At 34.2% G+C, this 21575-nt stretch overlaps 1 protein-coding gene across 1 annotated transcript in view; it reads right to left on the bottom strand.

Annotated features, from left to right (window-relative positions):
* Window positions 1–21575, bottom strand: part of LOC129231041 (RNA-binding protein 25-like) — an 84108-nt gene that overhangs the window by 36275 nt on the left and 26258 nt on the right. Inside the window, exons 2-5 of the mRNA XM_054865289.1 lie at window positions 2129–2239; window positions 694–751; window positions 497–588; window positions 121–364 (exon numbers count right to left, since the gene is read on the bottom strand). Coding sequence (XP_054721264.1) covers window positions 121–364; window positions 497–588; window positions 694–751; window positions 2129–2239 — 505 coding nt within the window. The remainder of the gene's footprint in view (window positions 1–120; window positions 365–496; window positions 589–693; window positions 752–2128; window positions 2240–21575) is intronic.

The raw sequence follows: 21575 nt of genomic DNA, 5'->3' as shown, positions 1-21575 counted from the left end.
TCTTTGACAAATTTAGATATGATTCCCTGAGTAGTTTAAAACTTCACGTTACAGACATTCTATGCTTAGCTTTATTTATTACATGAAATATTTTGCTTTAAATATCAAAAAAGGAAAAACCTTTATCATCTGATGGTTTTTTCAGTTCAAGTGCATGAGCATTGACCAATAATTGTAGGCTGGTCATAATTGTGTTATCTCTTTGTTTTGTCATCTCATCTAATGCATCATCACTGGTTTCACCTTCTTCTTTATTACTATCCTCTTTCTCTTCAGTTTTTTTCTCATCTTCATCTTGTACTTTTGAAAGTTTGTTAGCTTTATATTCATCTAATTTTTCCTTGGTTTTACCATCTACTTTAACCTAAAATAACATTGAAAAATTAAAAAAAAAAATAAATAAATAAATAAATAAATAAAAAATAAAATTAAAAAAAAGAAAAATTGACAACTATGTTTATTTCTATAATATTATAAGTTTAAGTAAAAAACTTACAACTAATTTCTTCTCTCCAAGTTCATAATCGTGAAGTAATCGCATTGCTCTAAGAGCAGATTCTGGATCGCCATATTCACAAAACCCGAAGGCTAAAAGGAAAATATTGTGAATTCTCCCATGAAACAATTTTGAGAAGTAAAAATATTTTGGTGAAAAACTTGTCATTGCTTTTTAAATTACTTGTAAATACATACCCTGCAGTTTCCCATTTGCCCCTTGAACTCGCTTCCAATTCAGAACTATTCCACATCGCTAAAAATAGAGTGAACAAAAGATTAAGGGTCTGTTAACAGAAATTTAATATATTATAGTTGCTTGAAATAACTCAGGACAATTTTTTAAAAAAAATCTGCAAGACTACCATAACTCAGCCACACATAAAAAAATATTTTATCTTTAGAGGCCCAAAATTTCGGTACCCTCAAGGGTTTTAGATCTTTTTTTCCCCCCTCCATCTTCATACACAGCATTGTTGAAATAACAAAATATTAACCTGAAGAAAATATATCAACAACAATTTAAAGAAAACATTCTGAAGGCATGTAATAGTTACAATTTTCAGTTTGAAAACATATTTTAACACTCAAATCCAAAAATAAATATCTTATATGCATGGCATTAAGTTCTGAAATTACAACTCACTGCTGAAAGAGAATGAATCAAAAAATAATAAAAAAAAATATCACTATGATAAAATATTACTCAATGAAAACAATATTGCTTTTTGAAGACCCGTAATGCATTGCAAAAATGCTCCCTTCCTCCTGGAAAGAATATAATATCTCAGATAAAGCAACAACTCCTGTGTGAGGTTACAAATCTTCAATAAATCTTTGCAAATCATACCTTAATTTTAACTAACTTCCTTCCTTTTTTATTCTTTTTTTAATTCTTTCATTTTTTAATTCGTAATTGGGGTTTTGAGTGATTCCCAAAAGATAAATCTAAACTGAAGTAAACATAGTAGGAAAAAAAACATATGATTCAATTCTTAGTTTATCAGCTCAGCAACACTTGAAATAATTTCTGGAACATGTTTATGTTTTCCTTGAAAATAAATTGAATTACTATATATTTAGTAGTTAAACATTACTACCAGTTTTTATTATTTAACTTATTCCAAGGAAAATAAAAACTTTGTAAGGAAATGAGTCTCAAAGTAAATTGACATTAGAATAATCATTAAAAAAAATAAATAAATAAATAAAACAAAAAAAAAAATAGTAATAATAATAATAAAAAAACACCAGGAATTGCCTTAAAAACAGATGCAAAACATAAAAATTACAGCTAATATGCTAAATATAATGTTTAAAAAAATGAAATAGAGGCTTTGGACAACTTTTTGATAGAAACACACACATACATACACAAAAAAAAAAAAAAAAAAAAAAAGATAATCTCAATTTTTTCACTTTTTCTTCTGAAATGCATTTTTTCCAAATTATATTTTACACATTGATTTTCTATATTTTTCACACTGTAAGTCACAGAAATATGAATGTCAATTTACTTTGAAGGCTATGTTTGATTTTTTAATCCACATTGCAGACTTATGTAAGTTTTTTCGCTGCTGCATCAAGTGACATTTTTCAGGTATAGTTTCATTGTTTACATATAAATATTTACCTGCAATATTTGTCGAACTAAAGCATCTGAAGCTCTGTCAGTAATGTTTCCGACAAAAACTGTAACTGGTGGACCTTTTGGAGCTTCATGAGGTTGAGATTCAACATGATTCTGAAAGAATAAAATGTTAAAAGAAAACACTTAACAATTATTCAGCATTTCCTACACACTATAACTGTATTAAAACAGATTCAAATTATTGGTCGCGAAGGCGATTGTAATGACAAAGGCTTCTGAAAAAAGCTTCAAAATCAAAAGTTTAACAAACTTGAATTATATTTCAGATACTGCTTATTTTTGATTTTATTATTCTTATTTCATTTATTCTTTTGGTAATTGTTAGTTTCAAAGGTAACAAGATCGATCAAAAAAAAAAAAAAAAAAAACCATACTGTTGTGTGTTTAGCGTTAAGGGAAGTTCCGCTGCTTAAGTTTAGCCTTGCTCTGAATTGAATGATAACGCAGACGATTTTTATCTGCAGACGAGTTTTTATTTTGGCATGCATTTTTCATTCTGTTTTGTTTTAAGTCGCAATAAATGGTGGAACAAGGATGATGTGTGGTCAGTTGTCTTATTTTATTCATTATATCGCATAAATTTCATCGCATCGCATAAATATGAACAACCCCGCATCTACCAGCACCTTTCCGCATAAAAATACAGTCCGCTATCGCAGCTATCGAACAAATTGGTCCGTCTTCGCAGCAGAACATTGATTATTTGCATCGCATTACAGAACTTCAAAACAGTTGTTCTCAGTAGAAAATGGCGAAAATAACTGCCTTAAACCGCCAAAAGGGCGCACTAAAAACGCAAGTAACTAAATTAGGACTATTCTTCGAGGACAAAGAATGGACATTTTCAAAAATTGAACTGGATATTAAACTTAAAGCCTTGAAAAGAATTCAAGAAAGTGCTTCAGAATTGCGTTCTCAGTATTATCAGCTAATTGAAAAAGATGAAGATTTGCCTCCAATTGAAAAGGATCTCGAGGAATTAGAATCGAAAACTGAAGAATTAGAGGTTAGAATTTATACATTTCTTTCAACGCATGAAGAAAATAATTCTACCAATGAAAGTAAAAACAGTGCATTAGTTAGATTACCGGAACTTTCGATTTCAAAGTTCGCAGGTAAAATTGAAGAATGGAACAATTTTAAAATGCAATTCAATAGTATAATTAATAGTAACAACCAATTATCAGATGTACACAAACTTCAATATTTACAATCTTGCTTAGTCGGTGAAGCAAAACATTTAATGTCAGCAGAAGACACTTACGACTCATTATTTAAAGCTTTAGAAGAAAGATATGAAAACGAAAGAATAATTGTAGAAACACACGTAAATTCTATTCTTAAGTATTCTAAAATTCAGCAACAATCTACTAAAGAACTTAGACATCTAATTGACACTATTAATAAAAATATTCGTGCCCTTAAAGTCCTCAAATATGAGAGAAATCATTTAAGTGATATTTTATTGATAAATATCATCTTAGAAAAACTAAACATAGAATCTCGCAAGCAATTTGAGCTTAACGCAAGCTCCAAAGAAGTTCCGAAACTGGAAGAGCTTCTATCATTTTTAGAAAAAAGGTGTCAAGTTTTGGACAATGTATCGAGGAATGTTTATCATAAAACCTCAAAAAATGTGTCAGAACAAAAATTTAACCTAAAATCGTTAATGATAAATAGTGATAAAAATTTGTGCATTTTATGTTCATCTCCCGATCATGCAATATTTAAATGTAAGCAGTTTTTACAGCTTAATGTTCAAGAAAGATGGAACACAGTAAAGAGACATAATTTATGTACTAACTGTCTAAGCTATCAGCATCAACTTAATTCATGTAAATCCAAACATTTCTGTTTTACTTGTGGGAAAAGGCATAACAGCTTATTGCACAAAGTCAGAGAGACTACGAAACCCACACCCCCTCTCCAGTCTTTGGATACAATTGAAAAATTGCAGTTCCCAGACAATGCCCCTGACAATGGTTCTCCCGCTGTCCAAGACGTTAGGACTTTCGCTGGCTATACTCCCTCAGCAGAGCGAAATGTGATTTTGTCAACTGCACTTGTTTCAGTTTTAGATGCTTCTGGAAATCCAGTTATTGGACGTGCTCTCCTAGATTGTGGTTCCCAAAGCAGCTTCACTACAGCTGCATTCGCTGATTTATTGAATTTAAGGAAAGAAAGGTTTCACGCGTCCGTTTCGGGCATCAATGGTAGTTCAGTGAAACTATTTTCAAAAATAAAAGCAGTAATTTCGAATGAAAATCGCACTTTTAATAGAAAATTAGATTTATTAATTCTTTCAAGAATTACTGATGTCATCCCATCCTGCGTCATAAGTACAAAAAATATGACATTGCCTCCAGGCGTAATCCTAGCAGATCCGGGTTTTGGCACTCCAAATAAAATTGATTTATTAATTGGCGCAGAGTTGCTTTGGGAAATCATAAAAACTGGACAATTTCGAACCCCTTCACCGGATTTAAGATTTTAAGAGACAGTTTTTGGCTATATAGCTACTGGAACAAGCACAAGCGCATCCGAATTTAAATTTTGTGGTTTTGTTAAAAGTTTGGACTTTCTTGAACAAAGTATTCAGAAACTTTGGAACATTGAAAACGTGGAAGACGATAAACGCATCATTAGCGAAGAAGCGAAATTTTGTGAAGAATATTTTACGTCAACGTATAATCGAGATAATAACGGTAGATTCATTGTTTCTATGCCTCTTAAAGAAGAACCTTCCTGCTTAGGAGATTCCAGAGCAAATGCAGAACGAAGACTTGAAAGCCTTTGGAAGCAATTGAAAAACAAACCAACAATGATGCAATTATATCAAAACTTCATGCAAGAATACGAAGATCTAAATCACATGGAAGTTATCTCAGATGAAGATATCAAAGAAAAATCTTATTATCTGCCGCATCACGGAGTATATAAACCAGAAAATCGGACAACTCCATTACGTGTCGTCTTCAACGCATCGGCCGCAACAACTTCTGGAAAATCCCTTAACGATATTTTATTGAAAGGTGACGTCCGAGAAGATATTTTTGACATAATGGTCAGATTTCGCAAACATAAATACGCATTCATAGCCGATATTAAGAAGATGTACAGGCAAATTGGAATTCATCCATCTCAGCAAAATCTCCAAAGAATTTTGTGGAAAAAGACGGCAGAAGACCCTGTTCTCACATTTAAGTTAAAGACTGTAACATACGGGACATCAAGTGCCCCTTATTTAGCTATTAGAACACTTCAACAACTTGCATATGATGAAGCATCAAAATTTCCTCTTGCGTCTGCTGTAACTCTAAGTGATTTCTATATGGATGATGTGGTATCAGGAGCCTCAAACATTAAGGAATTTGAAGAGGTCCAAAAACAACTTTTGGAAATGTTTAAAACCAGTGGCATGTTTTTTTATAAATGGAGCTCAAATGTCAGCAATTCCATTTTTAATTCGGCTGGAGAAAATCATAGTTTTGACGAGAAATCGGAAAATGAGAAAAAAGCTTTAGGGATAAATTGGAACCCAACAGAAGACAAATTTTCCTTCAAGGTCTCCTTGAAACCCAGGATAAGTTACACCAAACGAGACGTTCTATCTGACATTGCAAAATTGTATGATCCTCTTGGCTTAATTGGCCCCATAATATGCAACGCAAAAATCTTTATGCAAAGACTGTGGCTACTTAGACTAAAATGGGAAGACAAGTTACCAGATTCAATCGCAACCGAATGGCGTAATTTTGTGATATCCTTAAAGGAGATAGAAAATATTAAAGTGCAGCGTTACCTAGAAAATGAAGACGGTGACACATTAAAATTACACGGTTTCGCAGATGCTTCAGAAGCTGCGTACGGAGCAACTATTTATCTTCAGAGCATTTCTGAATCTCATGAAGTGTCCTCGCATCTAATATGTAGCAAATCTCGGGTAGCTCCACTGAAGAAAATGTCAATTGCCCGTTTAGAACTCTCCGCTTGTCATCTACTCGCAGAATTAACACAAAAAACCTTAAAATCTTTGAAAATGAATATCAAGGAAGTCATCTTGTGGTCAGATTCCACCATTGCACTTGCGTGGATCAAAACTCCTTCGCACCAATTAAAGACCTACGTTGGCAACAGAGTTTCTACCATTCAACAACTTACTGAAGCCTTCCAATGGAAACATGTGGCATCCGAACAGAACCCTTCAGACTTGATCTCACGCGGAGCAAGCAGCTCTCAACTCTCATCTTTGTGGTTTAAGGGTCCAGAATTTCTACAACAAGACATGTCGGAAGAGAAAATGACAGAAACCTCTACAAATTATCTAGACTCTAACACCTATGAAATTGAACTCAAAAAGAATATTTGTTTGACATTAATGAAAGACACTTCGGTTATTGAGACAGTCCTAAATATTTCTAACAGTTTTTCTAAAATTATTCGCATTATGTTTTATTTTCAGATTTGCTAAGGGCCGAAGCAGCTTTAAGGGTCAGATAAGTATCCAAGAGTTGGAGCAATCCACTAAATTCTTGATTAAATATGTTCAAGAAGTGGAATTCGCAGAAGAAATAGAACTGCTGAAGAAAAACGAATCAGTAGCTCGGAAAAGTAAACTTAAATTTTTAAATCCATTTCTAGATAAGGACTCAATTCTTAGAGTGGGAGGTAGGTTAAATAATTCCAACTTAAATTTTGATCATAAACATCCAATTATTTTACCTAAGAGCCATAAACTTACTTCGATAATTTTTGAATATTTCCATAAAAAGTACTTACATTTGGGTCCACAATCATTGCTGCATCATGTTCGCATGCAATATTGGCCAATTAATGGTAAAAGTACTGCACGAAAGATAGTTCATGAATGCATTACGTGTTTCAAAAATAAACCTGTTACTGCACAACAAATTATGGGTAATCTTCCATCTGAAAGGACCAACCCTAATTTTACATTTAATGTTACGGGAGTTGACTTTTGTGGTCCGTTTGAAATTAAATACAAGAACCAAAGAAAGGGAATCTATTCCAAAATTTACTTAGCTTTATTTATTTGCTTAGCTACAAAAGCTATTCACATTGAATTAGTCACAGAGCTGACTTCAGAAGCTTTCATAGCTGCTCTAAAGCGTTTTTTTGCTCGCAGAGGAAAAAGTTCAACTATTATGTCAGATAATGCCACGAATTTTAAAGGTGCAGATTCGGAGTTAAAACGATTGTTATCACTTGTTACTAAGCAAAATAGCAGTTTTTCTAATTATTTAACTTCTGAATCAGTAATTTGGAAGTTTATTCCTCCCAATTCCCCAAATTTTGGAGGTTTGTGGGAAGCTGGTGTTAAGTCGGTTAAATACCATTTGAAAAGAAATTTAAACAATGTTAGACTTACAATAGAAGAATTTTTGACTATCGTTATTCAAATAGAAGGCACATTAAATTCGCGTCCTTTAACTCCCTTGCCATCAGATTCTAATGAATACGAAGTTCTCACTCCAGGCCATTTCTTAATCGGTCGTCCAATTAACGCAATTCCAGAGCCACAATTAATTGATACTAATGAAAATCACTTGTCAAGATGGCAAAAACTTACAAGGTACTCGCAATTGATATGGAAAAGTTGGCAAAGAGATTATCTAAATCATCTCCAAAACCGTACTAAGTGGTGTTTCAAACAAGGTAATATTCCTATTGGTACTATGGTTCTTCTTAAAGATGATAACTTACCCCCAGGTAAATGGACCTTGGGCAGAATTATACAGACTACACCTGGTTCAGATGGAAATATTAGGGTGGTCAAAGTAAAAACCTCATCTAATATTTATACAAGAGGGATATCAAAGATATGTGTCCTGCCAGGACAAAAGGAGTGTTAACAATTTCTTTTGTGAAAAAACTCATCTCATTTAATGTGACAATTATTGAAAATTCTTTCAATGCCGGGCGGAATGTTGTGTGTTTAGCGTTAAGGGAAGTTCCGCTGCTTAAGTTTAGCCTTGCTCTGAATTGAATAATAATGCAGACGATTTTTATCTGCAGACGAGTTTTATTTTGGCATGCATTTTTCATTCTGTTTTGGTTTTAGATCGCAATAAAAGGTGGAACAAGGATGATGTGTGGTCAGTTGTCTTATTTTATTCATTATATCGCATAAATTTCATCACATCGCATAAATATGAACAACCCCGCGTCTACCAGCACCTTTCCGCATGAAAATACAGTCCGCTATCGCAGCTATCGTACACCTTCAAAACAAATTTGCATTTTTGAAAGAAATGCTAATATCTCCGTGGGTATAAGAGATATATTTCACGAAATATAAAGATTAATTCTATATAGGGTTTTAATTTATTTCTTAAATTTATTGCATATTCCCAGCTATTTACAATAAAAAATGATCAAAAACCTTAATTTGTTTCCTCAATTTGTTGTTCGTCCCCTAAATAAATAGTAGACTTAATTTTTGTTTAAAATGGCGGTTGGAGTACACCTTTTATGTGAAAAAAAATTCAACTGGTCTTTTATTTCTCGAGAAATCCGTAAAAATGTGATTTTTTGAAAGTTTCCCAATATATAGTGGTCATATAGTGTATATATATATATATATATATATATATATATACAAAATACAGGTAATACATTTTTTGTAAAAGTTTTTCGGATTAAAAAAAAACGAACTAATATATATACTGTAGTTAAATAAATACTTTCGAGCTTAAAAGTAAAATAAAAAATAACAAAATCAAAAAGCACAAACTACAGATTACTACAGACACGTGTTTAGTTATTACAATGAACGTCTTTTTCTATGCAAAAGAAATGAGCTGATGCCGGATACCTTTTCCTTCGTAAGCTAATTTCTTTTGCATTGAAAAAGGTCTTCCTTGTAACGCCGATACACATGTCTGCAGTAATCTGCAATTTGTGCTTTCTGATGCTGTTGTTTCTTATTTTATGAACTATAGGTGTCGGCGATAAACTGCTTAAACTAAAAACAGTACAAAAATATTCAGTAAAAAGAGGCAAATATCAAGACAATGAAATGAGACAAAAACACATTAAAATAAATTAAATTCAAATAAAAAGGAAAATAAAACATAAGATCTAGTGATGTGCCGGATCGTTAAAAAAGTAGATCCGCGGATACGGATCCGGATCATTAGTGTCAAGATCCGCGGATACGGATACGGATCTCAAAATTTTTTTTGCCCAATTCAACTATCCAAGTGTAAAATTTGTTACGAAATGTATTTCCGTCAGAATAATGGCAGTTTCTTCAAAAAATGTCAACTGCGGCAAAAATATAATCAAGCCTATGATTTACTCTTTAAAGAAATCTCCGTTAAAATTGAAGGAGAGTTGAAAGGAATGGGTCAGCGCTGCATTAATGCTTCGATGGAATGCGAAAAATTATTTCTAGCTTACTCAGTAGATGTAGGATAAAGGAGCAAGAGTGTAAAGCTGCTACTGGACAGCCTAGAAATAATTTTTTTCATTTTATTTCAGCATAAATGCAGCGCTGAACCCATTCCACCGAACTTCTCCGACCGACGAAATACAGAGCCGGGAACACCTTTACAAACAGAAAATGGAGAATTTAGTCTCACTTTTTTTAAAGGATGCCGAGAAAAACAAAAATGAAGAATAACAGAAACCCCAAATCAATAACACAAACTAATATTAACTTAAAAATTAAAAAAACAAAACATGTCCCAGAGAGCCGACCTCATATTAAGATGAATTTCGCGGGTCAGAAGATACATTTTTTAACAAATATGAACTGACAGCAGGTAAAAATTTTAAATCATTAAGCTTTTTCTCCTTATCTTCCGACTATGAAATCGCTACCAATCACGCGTATAAAGGCTTCGAATTGCATTTAAAATTTCCTTAACAAGATTATAGCTTCTACTGTATATAAGTTGGAAGTTTCAAATAAATATCAAACGCATAAAACTTCGTTCTTTCAATTTGGGCCAACATTTTTAACGTACGTGTAAATTTTTATTACCATAATTATGAAAAACGTTAAATCGGTTTTTAATTAATATCTCCGGTAATTCAAGTTCTACAAAAAAATGAGGTCACGCTAAGAACACTTTCGATCAAGTCATCTTTTGAACGAAAAATGAACTATCAAAATCGGTTCATCTATTTAGGAGCTACGATGCCACAAAAAGACACACTGATACACTCTTTTAAAACTTATTTCTTATTCCTTCTTAGTTTTTGGAACGGGGAGGGGGGGGGGTACGAATTGGCTTCTGAAATGATACCTTATAATTTAAGTAGGGACTAAAACCTAATTTAAACGGAATATAAGAGTCTTTTATTCAAATATTAAAAAATATTTTAGAATAGAAATGATCCGTTTAAGATTCGTCAAAAAAGTAACTGATACGGATACGGATACAGATCTTTATTTTCCCTCGGATGTCCGCGGATACGGATACGGATATCCGGAACATCACTAATAAGATCCATACAATGTTTATGAAGCAAGGTACTGGTGTATCTTCGGAGGGGAAAGGATCGGACACTACTTCACTAGAACAACCAGCGAACAAAACAGGATCAAAAATCACCAATCTGCAGTAGCAAAACTGTTGAAAACAAAATAAACTCAACAAAGAATACCCGACAGTATAAAATTACTCCAGCAACAGTTATGGTTACAGAAGACACATGATGCAAAGCAAGATGACAGTTAAAATCAGGAAACAGGATTAAAATTACATGGCAGAAAAAATACTGGAGAAAAAGCAAAAACTACATTGCATAATAACAAGATAGCTCCTATTCGACTTTCATAGCTCGGATAGGAAAATATACAATTGCGGTATGCTTCTTTATAATGGGAAGTTAATTACCAACTTATCTAATGTAGCAAGGATAGTAGAACAAGGATCCACACGTAGTTCTATTTTCCACAATATTCATGTAATTTTTCCTTTCCGCCCAGTCCACATCCAGAAATATTTCAAAATGATCTCATTCGTCTGTCACTGTAGCTTTGTTATGGAACCACAGCGTTTAATGCAGTTTTAACTACTCTTTCTGTCTACGGCCAATTTCTTTTCTTTCGACTTCAAATCACATTGCTTTTGAATGTATTTTTGTCGAAAAAGCCCGATTATATATCTGAGTTTCTTTGAGAGTAAGAGCTACTTTTTTTGTAATTTTTAATTTTAATCCTAATTTAAGTCTGATACTTTGCTTAATCTTTCATTCAACACAGAGCATTAAGGAGTACAATTGTAAATAAATTATCCTCTTCGTGAGGGCACATAAGCAAAGCAATGTGCTAAAGGAGAAAACAAAAGTTTTTCTTGTTTTGGCTGCAATTTTATGAATAAAATGAAAATGAAGTTTTTTGTAAAAACTTTGACTTAAAAGAACATTCGAGACATGGAGACAACTTTGCGTTGAAAGCACTGAATTATTTTGGGACCGAAAGAAAACTTCGTGATAAAGTAATATTCGAGTTACAAGGCTTAGATTTATCGAGAGTCTACTATATACAGCGCATTCCCGTTTTACCAGCAAGACTTCTATTTTTGCAAACTTTAGTTCTAGATGCATACTTTAATTACAAAAATGGTCAAAATAAGGTGCAGAGATAAGATACTGAAAGTTTGAAGCGAAAAAGAAAATTATAAAAAAAATACAAAATATAACTTGTTATACTGACCTTACGTCCCCTAACTTTTAAATAGAGAAATAACCTCCGTTGAAAAGTTTCACATTAGTGCGACCATTATTCCTTGAGATATAAAACACAGCGTTATAACGAACCCCTTTACACTCGCCGTCAATAACACCTATTGGGGGACTATGTTGCGGCTAACAAATGTTTAAATTATGTTTTTTTTTTTTTTTTTTTTTTAAATTCTACAAGCTTTTTAAGGAACAATGCAGAAGATGAGATTGGAACTTATAGCTCTCTCTGAGGAATAATAGCTTGTCAAAAAAAAAAAAAATCATTGCGTTTGAAAAATAAATGCAAATCTTATACTATGATGCGTAAGAACACACTACGAAATCTTGTACAGCTTGAAAAAAACCACACCCCATGCATAAATATAATAAAAAACCCTTTTTAACCTTATATCCCCCCCCCCCCAATGGTGCTATTGACTGCGAGTTTAAAGCGGTGTAAGTGAACAAACGCAGCGTTTCGTATCTAGGAGAACATTTGCGTAAGAATGTCAAAATTTTAGTGTTTTAATTACTTTTCTTTGGAGATTATGTACCCGAATACAAGTTAGGGGACCTAGGGTCCATATAAAATGCTAGATTTGTATTGTTCTTTATTATTCGTAGCATTCTTTTACTTTCAATATGTTAACTCTGCACCTTTTTTGAGCATTTTTCCAATAACAATCTATGACAATTTCGAAAGTAGAGTTGAACAAGTTAAACTAAAAAAATGTTTTGCGGCAAATAAATCATTTTATTTTTCTCCAACAAAATATCCTCTTTTTATTTTTAGTCTTTTTCCTTTTACCTCGCAACGCTCTAATCACCAAATTGTTCAACTGTTGATTCAGAATAAATCTAAAATTATCTTTCTAAATTTGTTAACAACGTGAATATAAAAGTAACTTAATAACTTCCGTTAGAGTTCTTCTTACCTTTTTAATATTTTTTAAAAATGTATATACATTACACAAATTACATAAATGCTTCGTCTATCGAGGGGTGCTTCACCCCCAAGTTCAATGGCACAATTCCCCCCCCCCCCCTTATTTTCTCAACCCTCTTTCCCTTTTTTTTTGAAATTTTTAAATCTCATTTTATTTATTTATTTATTTCCATTTTTTTTTTGTTATATTCAATTATTATTATTATTTATTTCAGTTCTGTACCAATGACATACGCAGACACACAAACTAAAATAAATGAAAAAAAATATTAACAAAATAAAATAAATAATTTATAAATCAATAAATAAATAGAAGAAAAAAAAAATAATAATCCCCCCCCCTCTAAATTTAGACGATCGGAACTTAGATCACTATCCCTTTAGTGGACACCCCTGCGTCTGTCTTTACTTTAGATAAGCCCATAAATTTATTCACGAGCGGCTTAAGGTAGTAAAGTAACAACCGCGTATCGCAAATCTCCTAACCAAATTAAATAAATCTTTAATATTATGTAACAACTAAACATAGCGTTCTAGTTTATAATTGCTAAACCTAAAGCAATGCTGAAAGGATGAATGTATCTGGCCATAGGGAAAAGGAGATCGCAAATCAATGAGCACTTCAGCGTCGCCCGATTTTGCGTGACTTCATCTTCGCCAGAATGATCTTTGTTCCATTTCTTTGTCTTGATGACGAGGCCTTTCAGTAAAATTGTTTGTTTCTTTTGTTTTCCATCAAAGAGCTTTCGAGCTTTTGTTTTAGACGGGGCTGAAAAATGACTTACTTTTGGTAGCTTAATGTAAAGCCACTTGCATTTCTCCTCTTCGTGTGCTGTACAACAATAGCTCTCGAAATAGCTGACAACTTCGGAATTTTTTCTCTCCTCGGAATAGAACAGAAATCAACAAATATGAGATGCTGATCTGGAGGAAGAGTCAAGGGGATGAGATGAAAGTTAAGCACTCGAAAAAGAAGTTCCGAAAGTTTTTAAGAAATTCGTTTAGTTCGTGTAATAATACTTTCTGAGACTCATTTCAGTTCCGTAGATGTGCTCAAAGTTAAATGGAACAAAGCTCCTTCATAATGAGAAATTTCTGAAATCATTAAAGTAACCTAAGTGTTTATAAAGAATAAAATTTTTGCGATTTTTTTATTCTGAAAAAGCATTTTTGTAGTATTTTTCACTAATGTTAGATATTTCCGTACTTGTTATGACTGCTAATTTTATGATCTAAACTTTTCAAACATTTTCAACAGTAAAGTAGGTACCCTTAGAGCAGAAATTAGCAAATGGAAGGAGAAAGTTCAATCGTTGGTTTAGCAAAAGCTTGGGCAAAAAACCCAAAGGATGTGACTCAACAAAGGTGAATGGTTGACACGTTTTTCATGAAACTAGCGAAAGAAACCTGATTTTTTCCAATGCTTCGCTTTAAAATATATCAAGTGATTTGGTGTCTTTGCTTCTCGAATGAAAGTCTTTAATCCCTCCATTTTATCTTCTCTCAATGAAGGTACACAATATGGCCGTTAATGTATTTTATATATTTTTAGAGAGACGTTTAAATACTAATGGGATTATTGAACTCAATTTAAATGTTTTGATTCAGAAACAAAGTTTCACTGTCAGCATTATGCAAATTTCTTAGCCTTCAATTGCTGATAAGAAGTTTTTAAAGTCAGTAGAGTAAGGGAGAATATGATTTTTAGAGTGAAAATAAAATAGCGTTAGAAGATTAGATACTATTCGCGAATATTTGCATTTTAATTCAGATACTGAACCACCATTTTTTTCTTTAATATGAACTTAAAAAAAATGTTTTAAAATTAGAACCAAAGTAAAGACAAACATCTATTAACTCAGATAAAATTAATTCAGATTATTAGATATTAATATCTGAAATAATATCTAATCTATTAAATAAATAATCAGATTCAGATTATTTATTTAATTCAGATACTGAACCACTTGAATTTTTTGCAAGTGTTTATGAACTTTTGAGACATCTCTAATATTTTGAAATTGCCAAAAATAAAAACAATCCTCTATTGTGGATTATTTGAAAATAAAATAAATTGTCATTGGTATGATACATTTTTTGTTTTACGTTTATTATAATTACAGAAATTGCCGAATTTTTTATATGGAAGAGTAAAAATCTCTGAAGACCGATCAATTTTTTCTGCTACCGGTGCCGGTCCATCAGACCACTGGTTGAGAACTGCTGGTCTATATCATACACACTGCTGTTTTCATTATGGAGCTTAAGTATTGTCTCAAAGAAGAAATCAGCCATATTTTCAACTAGTACTTAAATGTTTTTTTACCCGACTGCGCGTGCGCGACGCAAAGGAAGGTAATGTGTTTATCAGTCTATGTATGTATGTCTGTTCCTATGTGGCGTTCTACAGGCTAAACGCTTTGGCCAATTTCGGTAATTCTTACGTCAATTGATGTGTCTTAACCTTGGAAGTGTCACTAAACACATGACAATAATCAAAAGTACCATTTCAAAAACCAGTTGCCATTTTGTCAGTTTGGGATCGGCGCATGCTGGGTGTCGCACGCTATTTGCGTGTGACAAATGCAGGTAGTTTTCACTGCCTGAATTTTTTTGTTTACTAAGCCTATTAATTAAGGGCTCAGTTGCTGAATGGCTTGAGAAATTGCTTCTCCCCCTAGAGGCGGTGGGTCAAGACACCCTCGCTCCGGATGAACTTTCCTCTCTATCCGATGTAAATTATTGCATGTGTTTTTTATATGTATTCAGTACTGTAATAAAAAATATACGATGCGTAACGAAGGCAAGACACTCAGATTGTAGTCCTCATCAAAATAATTAATATAAATTATTTAATATTTTTTTATTTTACACTTTTTATTCAATACTCTGGATGAAACATTATCATATCATCGTCAACTGGTTGGTTAGCTACTCGGTGCCACTTGCTATGAAGCATCTATATATCCTTAAATATGATTCAATATTTCCCAAAACTTGAAGGTAGAAAATAAACATCGAAAAGGGTTTTAGTATAGCTTGCACTAATTATGATTACAGTGAGGATATTTTTCACACATGATCGCATTCGAAATTAAGTAGCTAAAATCTGGTTTAACAAATAACATCATATTTTCTGGTTAAATACTTTACCTGTCTTCAACGAAAATTTCTTTAACGGCATTTTTTAAGAGAGCATATTTGTTAATGTAAGAATGAAACTAGTTCCGTTAACGAATCTTTAACCAAGAATTCTCAAAATCGTTATTCAGATGTTTTCAATGCAGTGCAGTTCTACATCAAAATGATACATTGAAAGTGACGTTCTTCAGTGTTTACCAGTCTGGAATAACACAACATAATTAGCTTATTCATTTATCAAATTTTTAAAAAATATATATTTAGGATTAACTAACTGTCGCACAGTTCCAAATTAATTAAGAAAGTTGGCTTTCATTGAAATTTGCCGTTGATAAACTAGGGAAAAACCTGACATAATGTGCCCGAAATTTTATTGAAAGGAAACAAACTATGTAAGAAACCCTAAATAGCACAAACTAAGAACGTTTATTGTTGAATTGCATTAGTGGAGAAGTAGAAAAAGTTTCAAAATTCTATCTGAACTTTTAAAGTTACGCAGTCACATCTAATTAGTACCTTCATCGAAAACTAATGAATTTGTTAGTGAAAAATGACCATTACATGCAATGCAATAGAAACATGCCTCATGCTTTATCAATTAAAAATGGAAAATAACTTATCATAAAAAATCCCGAAAAACAAAAAAGAAAGATTTGGTGCAGCTGGTTGGATGCACATACACTGGTGCGCAAAAATTAAGGACGAGACGGTTTCTTCAATATAACTTTGTACAAAAGCTTTCCAAATCAACACATTTAATAACGTAAGATCCCCAATACGTAAGGACATGTGTAATGTAAGCAACACTTACTAAACGAGAAATCAGAGGGATAAAAAGAAGCTTTATTGAAAAAGTAGCCTGGAGCGCAATGCGACTGAAGGCCGAAACATCCCTGTGATGGGTGTTCAGCAAGAAACATCCGGTCTTTAGTAGGGGATATGATCTCTCCCGACTGCTAGGCAGGTTTCACAGCGTCTGCCCATGCTGAGAATGAGGGTGTCAATGAGTTGTTGAGGCATTGCTGCCCATTCGTCTTGCAGCGCCAATCGAAGCTCCCGAATCGTTACTGGTGGTAAGGTACGAGCTGCCAAGCGTCTGCCTAGAAAATCCCATACATGCTCGATGGGATTGAGATCCGGAGATCGTGCCGGCCAATCCATACGTTCAATATCCTCACTCTCTAAGAGCTGTTCGGCAGCTACTGTGCGATGACATGGTGCATTGTCGTCCATGAAAAAGAACTGCGGACCCATAGCGCCTCTAAAAAGACGCACATATGGAAGAAGAATCTCGTTACAATAACGGGTCCCGTTGACTGAACCTGCGTCGAAGATGTGAAGGTCTGTACGACTACCAAGCATGATGCCTCCCCAAACGAGAACACCGCGACCTCCATACCTGTCCCTTTCAATGATGTTCAAAGGTTGATTGCGGCTTCCCCGCTCTCTCCAGATGAGTATGCGATGAGAATCGCTACTCAGACTGAATCTGCTCTCATCTGTAAAGAGTACTCGTCCCCATTCATTGTCTCTCCAATTCCGGTGTTCCCGGCACCACAGAGAACGCCTTCTCCGATGGGCAGGCGTTAGAGGTACACACCGTATAGGGCGCCGTGCAAACAGACCACCACCGTGCAGTCTTCTGGCCAAGGTAAAACGCGATATCGGTCGTCCAGTCGCCTGTGTCGTGTGTCTAGCGATTTCTCCCGCTGTCTGCCGCCTGTTTCTTCTGGCCTGTAAGACAATATAACGGTCATCTGCGGGTGTGGTTCCTCGTGGACGACCACTACTGAGCCCCCGGATAGCTGTTCCTGTAGTTTGAAATTGTCTCCAAAGTCGTGAAACGATGCTGTGAGCAATTCCGAACTCTGCAGCCACACTTGTCACGCTGCGGCCTTCCTCCAACTTCCCAATGATTCGACCTCGGGTAAAAGCATCCAGATGTCGTCTAACAGATTGATTATTCGCCATTTCTCGCTGAGGCAGCCACTCGGTGTGATTTTAACTGCTATACGGCGTGCAATCTCTTTGCCAGAAATACTGATCTTACACCGACAACATGCTTTATACTACTCAGACACTCCCCCATTACGTCTGCCTGCATATCTGCGCATGTGCTACCGTACAGCACCTTACTTAATCTCCTGATTGGTCTTTCTGCCCGCTCTGCCTCTTCGTTCAGCTGATATGTTAATTTTTCGACTTCGTCCTTAATTTTTACACACCAGTGTAATTTAATGTAGATCAAGACAACTGAACAACAAGAAAGCTGTACATAACATGGTATTTTAAACACTTACGTAAAATAGAATCATAGGAAACATACGATAAAGTTGAAAATATTTATTGAAATTAATATTAAGACATTTTCAACACGATATGTCAGAAGCAATTAAATAATACAGCGAAAACTTGGAGTTAAAACCAGTATTCATACTAATCTAAAAAACTTTTTAAACGGGAAATCCGTATGGAAATGAGTAATTTTAAACTTTAAATACATGTCTTATATAGCATTTTTCCTTCCTTAACGGAATGACCTATATTAAAAAATTATTTTTTAAAAACTTTCGCGCACATCGAAACAAATTTTGCCGTTTAGCAACGTGAAGCTAAAATAAAATTTATATAAAAGGCTTGAAACGTCACTTTTATAAAATGACTTGACATTTAAAATTTTACCGGCTATTTTGCGTATGTAACAATTTACATTTGCACAAAAACTAATATCTTCAAGCACTAAAAAGCATAAAGTCACGTTGCTTTTAATTTGTTCAGTTTAAATAACAGTCACTGTGCTTCGCAACAAAGTTTTAAAACTTAAGTTGCCGCGGGTAAAGTCATTAGAAAAAACTGCAATCGAAGTGAGGGTTTTTATGAAAAACAGTGTTGTTTTGCAATAAATTATTTGAATATTTTAAGACAATGTTGACTCAGAAAACAATATTACCAAACTGCCTGAAAATTATAAATATAAGTGTTAAACTTTTTTTTTTCATTATAGTAAAAGGTTTGACAGCAGCTCGATTCCCCTGAACACTTTTTTTTTTCACAATTTCAAATTCAAATTTAAAACAACACAATAGCAGCTCGATCCCCTCCCTAATTTTTTTTTTACAATTTCAATTCACAAATTTAAAACAACATAATAAAACCTGCCTCATTGACAAAGTTCGAAACATATTTTTTGATGTAACGAAAAGACGAAAAAAGTTTTTTACGAGAGCTCATCGAATTGTTTCAATCCTTTCCAAGAAGACCAGTAAAAAACAGCCTGGTTTCTCCGCAAACGGCCTCATCAAATAAAAAAGTGTGGAGTAGGAAAAAAAATGTAAATTGAAAACTATCCGCAAGAAGCAAGAAGAAGAAAAAAAGGAACAAGAACCGAAAAGATGAAACAATTTTTCATTTTCAAACAATATTTCTTCTCGTTCGGCGGAAGTTGCGAGAATGATTTACCTGCTTTACCTACTTATTAATCTGGAATTCGATTTAGGAAAACTGCGGAGGGAAAAGCAAAACGATTTCCATCGCTCTTCGCCAAACGGGTTTTTGAGCGATCCTACTGAAATTCCGAACACAGAATCCTCACGGGAGCATTACTCCGGCAACAGACATTAACGGAAGAATAATGTTCAGAATCCCACATAGCACATTAGGCCAATATTAAAACAAATCATTGTTAATGAGCTGTTAGGAGCCCAGAAATGAATTACAATAGATTGAAATTTGGTTTATCTGGAAAAGATGAATCAAGACCCTTTGTGTTTGGTCTTTAGCTCTTAATTAACTAGCTTCGGATATAGTGCAGGAAAAGTAATGTTAGACGAATCGGGGGGAAAATAATGACTATACTATTTTTACATGCATGAAACTTTGCTTCAGCAAAGGATTTCAGCTGAAGAATGATGCTGCTAATCCACATAATACACTTAACTAATACTCAAACGAATCATTGTTATTGAGCAATTAAAAGCCCAGAAATTAACCACCACAAGGGATTGGAATTGGGCTTGCACGGAAAAGATGAATCAAGACCCCTTTTATATTTGTTCTTTAGCTCTTAATTAACTAGCTTCGGATATAGTGCAGGGAAGTTAATATAAGACGAATCGGGGGGAGGGGGATTACTATACTATTTTTACATGCATAAAACTTTGCTTCAGCAACGGATTTCAGTTGAAGAGTGATGCTACTAATCCACATATTACACTTGACTAATATTTAAACAAATCATTGTTGTTGAGCGTTTAATAGATTGGAATTCTGATTAGAAGGAAAAGATGAATCAAGACTCTTTGTGTTTGGTCTTAAGCTCTATATTAATTAGCTTCGGATATAGTGTAGGACAGCTAATGTAACATGAATCGAGGGAAAAAATAATTATACTTTTTTACATGTATGAAACTTTGCTTCAGCAACGGATTTCAGCAGAAGAATGATGCTGCTAATCCACACATAATACGTTTGACCAATATTCAAACAAATCATTGTTATGTTTTTGTTGTTGTTGTTGCAAATCTCCGGTGTTTAACAGCGCTAAACCAGGTCTATGAAATTCGTCACTCTCAAAAAATCCAACACCAACATTGGATCCGCCAAAACATCCAATCTTGAAAGTCCCAGACAATTCAGTATATGTTCGGGGGTGGCCTGATGGTCGGCACACTTCACACAGGTTGGAAAAGTCTTTTTTTTTCCACTGCAATAAGTCAATGATTTTAGGTGTCCACTAATGAGCCTAGTGATGGTCGTCTGATCTCGCCTACCACACTTGAGAGATAATGCATCTCCCGGGCACTTCGCCTGGTACCAATTATGGGTAGGAGGGGCAGTCCAGGAGGACTTTGCTTTTTTTTTAGCCTTAGAAAATAGCTCCAAGTAAGTCAAGGAATCAGGTGTATATAATGGCTCACCAGTCTCTTTTTTAGCTAAGATATCGGCCATCTCGTTACCGCGTACATCAACGTGAGATAGAATCCACTGAAAATGCACCTCTCGAAAAGAAGAATATGCTCCAGTTTGTTAATAATAGAAACACCAGTACCATCACCCACTTTATGCCAATTGAAGAGAGGTACTGGATGGAACTTCGGCTATCTGACAGAATCCAAACGGCTGAAGAGCCGGGAGAAGACAAAATTGAACCGAGCCCCTCATCGATAGCAATAAGCTCGCTTCTAAAAACTGAGCAACAGTCTGGATTTTTTCTGCTTAATTTTGTTCCACACCCTTGGAATAAAATATAAACACCACTAACAGAGCAGTTACGTTCATCCTTACTACCATCCGTATACATTATAATAGAGTCCTCAGGGATATTGTTTATCACTTCTAAAGCCAATTGTTTCAAATAAGCCGGTGCATCTGATTTCTTGTTCACCTGGGAAGGAAGATCCGTGTGGAAGTAGACTCTGTTTAAACCAATTGAGGGATTAATGCTCTGTTTCAAACTATGCTGAATTACATTTTTTGGGATCAAGTTGTCTGAGTCAGCCAATCTTAAAGGGCTACTTTTCTTTAATCTTTTATTGTTGGTCCACCCCAACAAGAACTCAGACGTTCGATTCTGGGTCCCATAACTGGTGAGCTTTGAGAAATATTTCACCAAATTAGTTTTTCTCCTAAGGCTGAGAGGTTGCAGAT

The sequence above is a fragment of the Uloborus diversus genome, chromosome 10 (genome assembly GCF_026930045.1).
Source record: "Uloborus diversus isolate 005 chromosome 10, Udiv.v.3.1, whole genome shotgun sequence".
In the NCBI taxonomy this organism is placed as follows: Eukaryota; Metazoa; Arthropoda; class Arachnida; order Araneae; family Uloboridae; genus Uloborus; species Uloborus diversus.
Note: the sequence above shows the minus strand (reverse complement) of the source record. Positions and strands in the feature narration are given on the sequence as shown.